At 37.8% G+C, this 14,032-nt stretch overlaps 2 protein-coding genes across 2 annotated transcripts in view; both read right to left on the bottom strand.

The window, feature by feature from the left end:
- LOC106051633 (putative amine oxidase [copper-containing]) overlaps positions 1–10,382 on the bottom strand; it is a 30,702-nt gene extending 20,320 nt beyond the window's left edge. The window contains exons 1-5 of the mRNA XM_056045452.1: positions 10,225–10,382; positions 8,783–8,978; positions 6,248–6,386; positions 4,140–4,296; positions 2,374–2,515 (exon numbers count right to left, since the gene is read on the bottom strand). Coding sequence (XP_055901427.1) covers positions 2,374–2,515; positions 4,140–4,296; positions 6,248–6,386; positions 8,783–8,968 — 624 coding nt within the window. The 5' untranslated portion in view covers positions 8,969–8,978; positions 10,225–10,382. The remainder of the gene's footprint in view (positions 1–2,373; positions 2,516–4,139; positions 4,297–6,247; positions 6,387–8,782; positions 8,979–10,224) is intronic.
- Positions 10,383–12,925: 2,543 nt separating this feature from the next.
- Positions 12,926–14,014, bottom strand: LOC106051631 (uncharacterized). The gene has a single exon (XM_013206834.2). The coding sequence runs from the start codon at positions 14,012–14,014 to the stop codon at positions 12,926–12,928; it is 1,089 nt and encodes a 362-aa protein (XP_013062288.2).
- Positions 14,015–14,032: the final 18 nt, after the last annotated feature.

Genomic DNA, 14,032 nt, shown 5'->3' with positions numbered 1-14,032 from the left:
TGCCAAACGAACGAAATCCTTGAAAGTGGGATTTTTTTCAAAAAGAAACTTGTCTTTTTTTCACAATGTCTAAAAAAAGTCATGGTCTCTCATAAAAAGTAATATCATGCTTTCCCAGAAATTGTTCATAGTTCATTTGGTTGTCCTATTTTCTGGCTGTAGACACATGTATTATTATTTTTTTTTTGGGCAGACACAAATAATATGTTTAATATATACAATAGTAACACCACATAGGAAATATGATACACAATCCAAGAATGACCAGTAATAATCCTTTATATTCCTTTATAGAAATACTTGACAAATATAGTAATAATTTATTGATTAGTACAAATCTCAACTGCTTTATAATTACTCTATAGCGACTGCTTACAATGACATTATCAAATGACTACTTTCAATGACTGCCCCCTTACTGACCGCTCTTACTGACCGCTCTAACTGACTGCTATCAAGTAACTGGAAAGCTCAAAATTAAGGTGTTCATCTTTTTAAAATAGGTTGCAGACGACACCAATATATTGAAAATAGGCTATCTAATGTATGGCACCAACTTTGAGGTATTGATACTGAGGACCAAGAGTATATCCTTGATTTTACCATCACAAAAGAGATACAAGACACCGATAGCAAAGACAAACAGACACAAACACTCTTTTGTTCCCCTGGCAATCAAATCATTAAATAAGAACAATCTGGTATAAACTTTGTCACATGTAAATTATGAGTGAGTCTGGTGTGAATGTACACTTTGGTTTCTTATAGTTATAATGATTTTTGTTTGGTCTAATGCACAAATTGTAAGACATATTTCCTTACGGATAATAAAGATTATTATTATTATACTTGTTACTGGCAGTATGTGTGTTTCAGACATAAAGACGAAGAAAGGGAGCATTAGCTTTTGGCGAATGATGAAACTATGAGCTGGTCTGTCGTAACATAAGTTACTAGGATCTCTTGGCGTTTGTATACGGGGGCTATTACGTTTGCTGCCGCCTTTTTGTAGCATGAATGAAAAAATCTTTATACAAATAATTTAAGAAATATTTCAAGTGCAGTTACATTTGCATGATTTTGTAAGAAAATAATACAAATCTTCAGACAATATTAAGTTTAGCTGTGAAGTGCTTCAAATTGCTACATAAAACCATTTAAATGTAAAAAAACAAACATTTTAACTAACCATACTTAGACTTATGTTACTGAACTAGTCCTCTCAGTTTATTGCAACTTCATGTTTATATCCAACAATGTTTTGAAGAGTCTAAACATACTGAAGATAACATATTGTTCTTTAATGCTACAGCAAAAAAAAAAAGTCAGTAAGTAATTCCAGATTCAACATTTTTACATTCTCAAACGTTCAAAGGTAAGTCCAAACCTCTCATTTCAATCAAACAATACAATTTTAATGTTCGAATCATCCAACAACACAGAGAGACTGCCATGATTCATCTTCTGACCCAGAGGCTGCTTCTCTAGCGGCCTTGACGTCTTCCCATAATTGACCTTTGTTTATTTGCAAAAATTGCTGTCATTATCGAATTGAAAGCTCTTTCAAATGGATAAGCAAACATGACAGGAGCTGGACAAACGTCGAGGTTCTTAGAAGGTTGGCATTATATACAGTTTTAGAGACATTTGAGAACGACATGATTTCTGACTAGTTAATAGACTACATAGATTTGGAATCCAGATTAAACAGCAGTGGGTCGGAATCAATTAAAAAGTTTTAAGTATAGGAGATGTTTATAGTAAAATTTAATTGTTTTAAAAAAGGTGACACAATAAATTAATAGTGGTCTCTTTATTATAGTTAAAACTACCATCCCTTACCATCCGAACGGTCTGAAAAGAGCCCAGGATAGCACTACTGATATGACAGCAAAACAAAACAAATTCCATAGTATGCTTTCCACACAAGATGTTAGTTTTAATGAGCTATTTAGCTATCAGTCTAAAGTCACCGTCATAAAACGCTGTCTACAAAAAATGTACATTGTTCAGAAATTGTTCAAACTTTATGATCCTTAGGTTATCTATTGTTTTCTGTTGTCGACACTTGTTTCATACATTTATTCACATCCCAAATGAACCAAGTCCATGAACTTCTGTTATTAGTTTCTATGGAAGACTAAAAATCCAAGAAACATAATTGTTAAATTTTCCTGTTCCTGCTTATTTTGTTCTATCGGGCGTTGTAGACTATCACACTGTTTTTCATCAGTTTAAATTTAATGATCGTTGTGAGAACATGCCACTGAAGGTTTTGTCTTGTGTGTTTCCTTGGCAACGTTATCTACTTCCGGTGAAAAAAAAAAAGAACTCTCTAATTCAGCTTAGATCCACAAACTAGAGGCTACATACCTCTTGGTTTTTAATGGTGTAACGCTTCCCGTCAGGCTCCACTTGTAAAGGAGCTCTCTGCTCAGACCTCAACGTCTCTCTGATCTGATCAGCGCTAGTTGCCTCTTTCCTGCCGCTGTACTTCAAGGAGGCTTTAGGAATCCTGCAATCATAAGTTATGAAGCAGCTGGATTATCCTTTAGTAGTGCATTTTTAACATAAGATATGTATAACATACTAGCCGATCCCCCTGCCATTCTACGGTTGAAATAGCTGATATGCGAGGAAAGCTTTCACAAACCACATTTGCCACAGATCACATCTGCCACAAACCACATTTGCCACAGATCACATCTGCCACATACCACATCTGCCACATATCACATCTGCCACATACCACATTTGCCACAGATCACATCTGCCACAGATCACATCTGCCATAGACCACATCTGCCACAGATCACATCTGCCACATACCACATCTGCCACATACCACATCTGCCACATACCACATCTGCCACGTACCTCATCTACCACATACCACATCTGCCACAGATCACATCTGCCACAGACCACATCTGCCACATACCACATCTGCCACAGATAACATCTGCCACAGACCACATCTTATTTTTATTCTTATTAATCATTGGACCAGCCAACATCACAACAACATCCCAAAATATATATTTTTTTTGCATCCTCCAATGGAAAACAAACTCTCCTCCCCAACATCGCGCTTTTGGGCTTTTAAATCTAGTCCTTAAGAAAGATGCAACTTTGGTTAGGCGCGGTGGCTGAGCGGAAAAGCGCTTGGCTTCTGAATCGGGGGTCCCGTGTTCGAATCCTGGTGAAGACTGGAATTTTTAATTTCGGGATCATTGGGCGCCTCTGCGTCCACCCAGCTCAAATGGGTACCTGACATTAGTTGGGTAAAAATAAAGGCGGTTTGTCGTTGTGCTGGCCAAATGACACCCTCGTTAACCGTAGGCCACAGAATCAGATGACCTTTACATTATCTGCCCTATAGACCACAGGGTCTGAAAGGGGAACTTTTTTTTAATTTTGGTTAGTTTGACCATTAAGTTCTGTTGTAAGTCGGCCAAAAAATTACACCTATAGATAGCTAGTACAACTAGACCAATGTAGGCGTATTATATTTTTAGTTTTAGAACTTAAAATTACTTCAACAAACTTCTTTTCAAAACAAAATTCAATAAAGGTTTTATTACGATAAAGACAAATTTAACTTGAGATGAGATGTATTAGTATTAGAATATTTAAACAAAATCTAAAATCATAACAAAAACACGGCTTTACTCTTTCAAGTCTCTGGATCGTCTTTTCTCCTTAATATCAATTATAACAGATCTTTATTCTACACTGCATAGCCACCAACCCATAGATTAACCTCGTCTCACAGTCAGCTATGAAACACACACATACACACACACTTCAAAACACACACACTCCATAACACACACACTCCATAACACACACTCACTTTTTTTTAGAATCCTTCAATGAAAGATCAAAGAATGCAAAAGAAAAAAAAATATTTGTTTGTTTGACAATTAACTATTATCCTTATAAATATTTGTTTTCCTATCAAAGAGACAAAGTTTTATAGCCCCTGAAATGTGTAGCTCTCTCAATAACCAAAATATAGATTATGATGGTTTATAAGAAACAATGAAAGATGTTTCACTTTAGTAATTATCATTTCGAACGGCCTGTAGTTTTTTATCTTATTCACATCAATATGAAATACATTTCTAAAGACTTACCCTTTTAAAGTGTTGATCAAACTTTGTCTATATTTTAAATTCAATAATTCACATTTTTCAACGTTCGGCAGAGGTCCACAGACCAACTCTTTGACAGTGTGAGGAATGGTTTCTCCCTTGAAGATGACCACCCTTGCCCATCTTTCTGGCTGCTGACCTTTTGAAATTAAAATATTATACTAACTTTTATTAAATTGTTAACATTATTATTATTATTATAGCTTTTATATAGCGCTGCTTTCATGCTCAGAGCGCTTTTGGTCCAATCTCATTTGTGGACCAGTGGGGGAGGGGGGTATCTAGGAGTTGGTTTTCCGTGCTGCCTTTAGGCGCTCAGTAAACACAACTCTGCCCGAGTCGGGTGTCGAACCTTGAGCCCCCTTCTAGGTAGCCAAGACAACCCAAGTTCAAGAGCACTTAGCCTCTCGACCACTGATTAGTAAGTTCTTCTAATAAAAAATGTACTAGGTTAAAATGTCTCTAGGATCTAAAGAGGTTCAAGAAAAAAAATTTTTTTTAGATGGTACGAACCTTTGCGCGCTTTTCCGAACTGTTACGTTCTTAAACTCGCAGTGGCGCTCGGGGGGAAAACAGTCGTTAGAGGAGGCGATTAGGCCGATAAAGAAGCGAAATAGAACTTCCGTTGCCCCAAACCCCCCCCCCCCTGGCTACGTCCATGTCCGTTGGGGTGCTTAAGTAGTCGAGTCTGTTGCGCTAGCGGAGATGGAAGACAGCACCTACCAACATGTCACTATCCACACACCGTTCCTCAAAAGGACGCCCTTTTTTTTGAGGACACCTGCACGGCTGATGTGTTACAAAGAAGGAATATGGGGGAGATTCCCCGGTATGCTCGGTCTTAGGCCTCTTGGGATACCAGACATCCGTATGTAGTCATTTACATCTGCTTTGATCTTTCCCAGAATGAAGTTTGTTGAGACTGGCCGTTGGAGACAAGCTTTCATAGACCTAGAGTTCCAAGAGTCTTAGACTCAACTCTTTGAATAAGCTTCCATAGACCTAGAGTTCCAAGAGTCTTAGACTCAACTCTTTGAATAAGCTTCCATAGACCTAGAGTTCCAAGAGTCTTAGACTCAACTCTTTGAATAAGCTTCCATAGACCTAGAGTTCCAAGAGTCTTAGACTTAACTCTTTGAATAAGCTTCCATAGACCTAGAGTTCCAAGAGTCTTAGACTTAACTCTTTGAATAAGCTTCCATAGACCTAGAGTTCCAAGAGTCTTAGACTCAACTCTTTGAATAAGCTTCCATAGACCTAGAGTTCCAAGAGTCTTAGACTCAACTCTTTGAATAAGCTTCCATAGACCTAGAGTTCCAAGAGTCTTAGACTTAACTCTTTGAATAAGCTTCCATAGACCTAGAGTTCCAAGAGTCGTATACTTAACTCTTTGAATAAGCTTCCATAGACCTAGAGTTCCAAGAGTCGTATACTTAACTATAAGAATAATCTTCCATAGCCCTAGATTTTTAAGAGTCTTAGACTTAACTCTTAGAATAAGCTTCCATAGACCTAGAGTTCCAAGAGTCGTATACTTAACTATAAGAATAATCTTCCATAGCCCTAGATTTTTAAGAGTCTTAGACTTAACTCTTAGAATAAGCTTCCATAGACCTAGAGTTCCTAGAGTCTTAGACTCAACTCTTAGAATACGCTTCCACTGACCTAGATTATCAAGAGTCTTAGACTCAACTCTTAGAATAAGCTTCCATAGACCTAGAGTTCCAAGAATCTTAGACTCAACACTTAGAATAAGCTTCCATAGACCTAGAGTTCCAAGAATCTTAGACTCAACACTTAGAATAAGCTTCCATAGACCTAGAGTTCCAAGAATCTTAGACTCAACACTTAGAATAAGCTTCCATAGACCTAGAGTTCCAAGAATCTTAGACTCAACACTTAGAATAAGCTTCCATAGACCTAGATTTCCAAGAGTCTTAGACTCTAGACTCAACTCTTAGAATAAGATTCCATAGACCTAGAGTTCCAAGAGTCTTAGACTCAACTTTTAGGACAATGAAGAAACAGAAACAATACGTCCCTTGGGCCGGAATTGGTTGGGCACTAATAAACGTTCTTGAAAACGTTACCTTTGCTCTCGAGAAACTTTAAAATGTCTTGCTTGGGTGGAAGATGCAGGTCTGCTGCTAGCAAGATGCTGCCACTAGAGTTGGCATTCTCAGGCTTGGACAGTTGTCTATCAGGATTACTCTCTAGAAATGTTTTCAACTGAAATAATGTTTGACAATGTTATTGTCTTCATTTGGTGCTATGAAAATAAAGTATATTTTTAATGTAGTCGACTCCTATCAACTTAGACTTACCAATCTTATATAGTATATACTAAACTAATAATTTTACAGACTAAGATGGCAAATGAGAACTTTAAGCGACTACATACAGACAACGGTTATGTCTGAACTGGAATTGACTAAATATACAGATCGCAGATCGGACCGCGTAAATAGTCCAACTATTGTGTCTATAACTCGAAATAAAACCTTTACTACATTTCTGTAATTATTAGATGGTAAAATCTTTATTATTAAAGAAAATCATGAAGTCATGTGTTACTCTTGCGCCAGTTGCATGGGATTACAGTTGTTTTATTTACCATCGTCACAAATTGTTACTACTATGTAGTAACTCCAATGTAATATTTAGTACTATAAACTCTCTTACTTCATTAAGTAGAATACAATTACTGTTTTTTTAGTCAATTGAACACTTACTTTGAATGATGATGTAAGGACCATCTGTTTCTGTGGCCCACGGTTAAAGAGGGTGTCATAAGCCCAACTCAGTGACCCAGGTTCGAATCCTGGTGAAGACTGGGATTTTTAATTCCGTGATCTTTTGGGCGGTTGGTTGTTGGTTTTCATGCTGGCTACAGGAGCCCCCCCCCCCCCCCCGTTAACCGTGGGCCACAGAAACAGATGACCTTTACATCGTATGCACTATAGACCGCATGGCCTGAGATGGGAGCTTACTTAATAGAGCTCAATAATGTAGACATATGTGTGTAGCACTAGGACATATCTTCGTAGTACTAGGACATAAGGTACTGACATAGATACAAGACAGGTGATATTTCATACCTCCGTTTCATGATGTTTTATATATGTCTCTAAAAATAGAAGTGTCCTGTATATTCCCTGTCCTGTATATGTCACTAACAATAGAAGTGTCCTGTATATTCCCTGTCCTGAATATGTCACTAACAATAGAAGTGTCCTGTATATTCCCTGTCCTGAATATGTCACTAACAATAGAAGTGTCCTGTATATTCCCTGTCCTGTATATGTCACTAACAACAGAAGTGTCCTGTATATTCCCTGACCTGTATATGTCACTAACAATAGAAGTGTCCTGTATGTTCCCTGTCCTGAATATGTCACTAACAATAGAAGTGTCCTGTATATTCCCTGTCCTGTATATGTCACTAACAATAGAAGTGTCCTGTATATTCCCTGTCCTGTATATGTCACTAACAATAGAAGTGTCCTGTATATTCCCTGTCCTGTATATGTCACTAACAATAGAAGTGTCCTGTATATTCCCTGTCCTGTATATGTCACTAACAATAGAAGTGTCCTGTATATTCCCTGTCCTGAATATGTCACTAGCAATAGAAGTGTCCTGTATAGTCAGTGTCCTGTATATGTCACTAACAATAGAACTGTCCTGTATATTCCCTGTCCTGTATATGTCACTAACAATAGAAGTGTCCTGTATATTCCCATTATTTGCCTACCAATCGATAATAGGGGGTTTTGGGGAAGCGGGTAGGTACAAACAAATAGCTTTTTTCCTCGTTATAACTGTATTGTCTACCTTGACCAGCTGTCGTCATGGCATTTATCTTGCATGTCTAGCATTATATTTATCAAATTTTCTGTTAAGTCTTCAGAAGCTGGCAGTTGAATAGCAAGACAGCTGTAGGTTCTGAGCTTAGTATCCATTATATAAAGTAGCTCTTACTCTTATAAAATATAAAAGAAAAACATGACCTAATATTTAATGAAAGATAGATAGATAGATAGATAGATAGATAGATAGATAGATAGATAGATAGATAGATAGATAGATAGATAGATAGATAGATAAATAGATATATAGATAGATAGATAGATAGATAGATAGATAGATAGATAGATAGATAGATAGATAGATAGATAGATAGATAGATAGATAGATAGATAGATAGATAGATAGATAGATAAATAGATAGATAGATAGACAGACAGACAGACGGACGGACGGACGGACAGACATATAGACAGACAGATAGATAGATAGATAGATAGATAGATAGATAGATAGATAGATAGATAGATAGATATAGATAGATAGATAGATAGATAGATAGATAGATAGATAGATAGATAGATAGATAGATAGATAGATAGATAGATAGATAGTTCGAGAATTAAGAATTTCTTTCTAATACGACGACCTATTTGTGACCTATATATTTTGCTATCAATGAAGCAAATGAAGGCTTTAATCGTCCAGAAGTTAGTCCACTTTTTCTGGCATGGAGTAATCTATCAAACACCACATCCTAGACCTTTTTGAACTACAAAAATAGTACCAACCTATGTATCCATCCGCTGACTACTTACCCTTTCTAGTTCATTTGTGGTCAGGTCATGAAAAGGTCCTGGTTCTAGCGGTTCACTTAGATCAATAAAATTGTGATTAGGGTTTTCTAATCCACAGACTTTATGAAAATTGTGTGTTTCTCTTTTTGCAGCTCTGGCTAATGTTAAACAGCCAATTAGCACAATCAAATACTTAGCACTGGCCATTTTGTACCGTCTGTAGACCAAAAAAATAAATAATAAACAGCATCATAGACTAGCTAGAAAATACCGAACTCATTAACTTTGTGTAAAATAACTTTTCAGAAGGATGAATTTTAAATGTGTCATGTTTGAACTAATTCTAATAGAAACATTTTTACAATTCAACTTCGTAAAGGGTGGAACCAGGTACCTAGATACGGATCTCAAAAACAACTTTAACAATTTTCCGAGAAATTTAACAGTTGATGTTTATCGCTGAGAAAGAAAATCACTAGCTCGCTGGCCACATTGGGAAAACTCTAATTTGACCATTATAATTTTTCAAACTAAAAATGAAATTAATTTAGAAATTTAAATTTGGCTTGAGAACTAGGTCTAGATCTAGATCCAACATCGGTTTTGAAAGGACCATCGCGTTCTTAAAGGAAAGTAGTTTTAAATACCTAGAAGCTTTTGTCTCAGATGAAGGAATCGAACCTGAACTACTGGCCAGTCCACAGCAGGACTTGCTAAAGACCAAGCAATAAGGACAGAGAAAGAAATAGCCCTCGACACTCGATTCAGGCTGATGCGTTCCCTGGTCTTAAACACATTCTTATATGCTTGCCAGTAACACAGAATAAAACGCAAAATACATAGGTGTTATAATAAATTAAAAAGCATTATGGTTTATTAGAAGAAATTTCTATGAATCAAATAAGAACATAAAACTAAAAAGTTATTTAACCTTGGTTAGGCCAATAATAGAATATGCATCCTCTGTTTGGGAGCCCTTAACTCAAGAAAACATTAAGAAACTGGAACAGACACAAAATAGAGCAGTGAGATTCATAACAAACGAATATTCACTTTTGATTAGAGTAACACCTTTAGTAAAATCACTAAGTTTAGAAAGCCTTCAGGATAGAAGACTTAAAAGTAAAGTAGCGATTATACATAAAACACTGAACCATAACCTTTAAATACAAAAACAAACTTTTAATAAAATACTCAGAAAGACACAAAGATAACGGTAGATTTCTCATTCCATATCCTAGGACAAATTTGTACAAAAGCTCCTTCTTCCCTAGTGCTATTAGGGCATGGAATGGGTTGCCTGAGCTTGCCAGGAAAACCAGTGACTTGGCTGAGTTTAGGAGGTCATTGGTTAAAATGCATGACGCGTAGGACGTAATCATCTTCTATTTTGAAGTAACGTCTGTATTATATAAGATAAGATAAGAATCTAAATAAATAAACCATAAATGTTGTTTACTTACAATAAATGTACATCAATTTGAAACGTCTCCCAAACGTAGCTAACCCCTAGGAGAAAGCACTATGGTTAGGCAGTGTGTATGCCACAGTGTGAGCCTAGATCTATTTCCTATTGGTCAACACTGTGTAGGTGTTTTATGTTTCTAAAAAGGTGCTGTGTTCTTTGAATAAAAGATCCATCAATGGCTTTAAATTGCGAGCTCAGCAATAAAATGTTTTTAATTATTAACGACCTCACTCAGCCCGTATCTACCTGTTTTTTTTTCTTATTGTGGGTATGCTTGGGTATTGTTTGTTTGTGGGGTTGGGTTGGGGATGTGGGAGTTGGCATATGAATGAGTACGTCACCTGTGTAAGCTCTCTCTCCCTCTCTTTCTCTCTCTCTCTCTTTCTCTCTATCTCTTTCTCTCTCTTTCTCTCTCTCCCTCTCTCTCTCTTTTTCTCTCTCTCCCTCTCTCTCTTTTTCTCTCTCTTTCTCTCTCCCTCTTTCTCTCTCTTTCTCTCTATCTCTTTCTCTCTCTTTCTCTCTCTCCCTCTCTCTCTCTCTCTCTTTTTCTCTCTCTCCCTCTCTCTCTCTCTCTCTCTCTCTTTCTCTCTCTCTCTCTCTTTTTTTCTTTCCCTCTCTTTTTCTCTCTCTTTCTCTCTCCCTCTTTCTCTCTCTTTCTCTCTATCTCTTTCTCTCTCTTTCTCTCTCTCCCTCTCTCTCTCTCTCTCTCTTTTTCTCTCTCTCCCTCTCTCTCTCTTTCTTTCTTTCCCTCTCTTTTTCTCTCTCTTTCTCTCTCCCTCTTTCTCTCTCTTTCTCTCTATTTCTTTCTCTCTCTCCCTCTCTCTTTTTTTTCTCTCTCTCTCTCTCTTTCTCTCTATCTCTCCCTCTCTCTCTCTTTCTTTATGTTAGTCCCATAGACTATGGCATGGACAATGTAGATATGATCAGAACCTGATTTAGACTTGATACGACCCTAAGCTATTTGAGCTCTGGGGCCACTTGTAAATCAACAGAAAGCATTTTTTCCTCTGCTCTTTCTTCATAATGATTGAAAATTCCTGGATCCATATCTAAAAAGGGAGGGGGAGAGGAGCATCCAAACAAGTTGGGGCTTTAAGCTACAGCTTCTGTTGCCTTTAGGTAAATCCAGCACTGCATATTTTATTGTTACGATGGAATTGGGTAATTAACACACCTCGGTATTTTAGGAGTAAGATTGAAAATGTAAGTCCAATGACCCGAATTCCACTGTATAACGGGAGATATATGTTTAAGTGAGGAATTCCTCTTTATGGAATAAGCTAGTTGAATTCCTCAATTTGAAATTAATAAAGATTGAACACATACTATAACTTCCTTCAATAATTAAGTATAAAATTCATTTGACATAAATATTAAAACGGGAGAGACTTATTTATTGTCTTACTTTGTGTTTATAGTTTATATACCTTCTAGCATTAGCTTCTCCACAAAAATACTTAACAAATAACCAGACTCTGTTTTTAACTTCTTTGACTATTCTTAGTACTATTGGAAATTTGCTGTTGTTTATTGTTTCAAATTTGAACATTCTTTTTCATGTTTACACATGCTTTTGGCAGACTTCAAGGGCAAGTGTGGCAACGGAGAGGACTCGGCATATCCACAAAACTGAAAGTCTACAGTGCTGTAGTTCTCCCGTCACTCTTATATGCATCAGAGTCCTGGACCCTATATTTCCGCCACATCAAAAAGGTAAATTCCTTTCACCTACGCTGTCTAAGGAGTATCCTTAAATCTTAAAGCTGTCCAACATGAACACTATCAATGCCACAGTAAAAAAAAGTCCCAACTTCGATGGGCGGAACATCTAGTCCGCATGCCTGACAATCGCCTTCAAAAACGACTTCTCTACGGGGAGTCTCCCTGGGAGGTCAATACAAGCGCTATAAAGACACTCTCAAGAACTCCTTCAAGGAATGCGATAACGACTTTCGAATTACAGAGTAGAATGTTGCGTTATTGATCTAACCCATTGTATTTGGCTTCATATATCCATTGTGTTTCTTTATAGCGATTTCGGATTATGAAGTTATTCTGATTAGATCTATGGATTGGAATACTCTGTATTTCCATTCCTAGACTCGTTTGTGCTCTATTCATATTGAAGCAGTGGCGTATCGAGGGATTTGGGGGCCCAAGGGGCTTGGCCACTTATGGGCCCCTGCATTTTGACATTCGACATCATGACATAAGATAAGATAATTTTTATTGATCCAATCAAATGGAAATTCAGTTTGACTACCATTGACAACCTCAGTACTTAATGTACTTAATACGTATATAAGTCTAATGTGTGGAATACATGCACCACTGTCACTAATTTACATAACAACATGAATAGCAAGATTACATAACACTAGCTTAATATTTAATGTAAAAAAAAATTCAGGACCCATCTCTAGTGGGATTTTTATATTTGGACTCCCCCTCCCCCAACATAGCCACGCCACTGTATTGAAGTCAAGTTATTTAACACAAGGACATTGAACCTCTGTAGTTTATTATTTCAAATAAAAAACACTCAAAGTAGATGAACAACTGGACGAAAATCAGACTCAAATTGACAAATACGCACATTTGGATTATCTATCCACAAGTATTGTCTGGTATTCGTCCTGGCTAAGGTGTAGCTTTTTTAAAACTATTTTTGTGGTACAGGACTTGGAGCATAAAATCTATGTTCTTATCTTTGGCTCAGATGACAAACATTCAATGGACATAGCAGTAGGCACTGGCCGGCGACAGCAAACTAAGGTAGATTGAAACACGAGCCTGTAGCGCGAGTTGAATGTGTAGTACACCAGCCAATGGAAAGTCGTCTTTACCACGATGACAAAGTTGCTGACGTTGGTGATCAGGAAGTACAAATTGTTGTAGGTTCTGCCCAGAGCGATCTCGGAGACCACCAGCTTGCTATAGGAGATGCATAACACTGGGAGGTTGCAGGACAAAGTGATTAGAAGCACCAGAGAGACGCCTTTGACGATCTGGATCTCAACTTTAGACATGTTCAGCCCGTCTTTTCCCTTATTTGTGTTGCCTTTTGCTGCATCGTTCACGATGGCTAAAGACTGAAGCGAGCGCCGAAAGTCTGAAGCTTCTTTGAGTTTGAGCGTAAGAAGAACCAGACTTGCCAGAGAAATGCCAAAGGTGACAATCAGTAGCGCGTTACGATTTAAACTCTCGTAGATGACCATGGCGATTTCGTCGCGATTTCTTGCGAACCAAATCACCATACGGGAGGAATTCGTTTTCGGAATAGCCACAGAGCGCAGGCCTTGTGACGCGAACATGGGAGCGAACTCAATGAGGAAGGCAGTGAAGATAACTCCGAGAACCCAAAACGTCCTAGATCTGGTGAAGGTAGATTTGAATTTGAGGGGCATGACAACACAGCAGCATCTAGTCACGGCTATGAAGCAGGTTAGGGTGTTAGATAGGTCGTAGCACATCCTGTTAAAGGGGACCAGTAGAATGGCTATTGCCAATGGATCCACTGACCACTCAACGCTCGGGTTCATGAATATCACGACCACCAGTGTTGCCATGTTGGTCAGTGCGAAGACAAAGTCCGAGACGGTAAGCGTGAAGAATGAAATACTGATGCTATCGCTGAGACCCAAGCGGGAGTACACGATCAGGCTCATCCCGTTGGTCAAGATAGCCACAATGGTCAGAGCCGGCGCTAAAATATTTGCTAATATGAGTTCGGCTGTCTTCATGACCTCGTAAGGGAGATCAACGGAGCTGTTAGTAGTCGCCATTATTCCAAGAGTTGCATC

The sequence above is a fragment of the Biomphalaria glabrata genome, chromosome 11 (genome assembly GCF_947242115.1).
Source record: "Biomphalaria glabrata chromosome 11, xgBioGlab47.1, whole genome shotgun sequence".
Classification (NCBI taxonomy): domain Eukaryota; kingdom Metazoa; phylum Mollusca; class Gastropoda; family Planorbidae; genus Biomphalaria; species Biomphalaria glabrata.
This window is presented reverse-complemented; position numbering and strand designations above follow the sequence as displayed.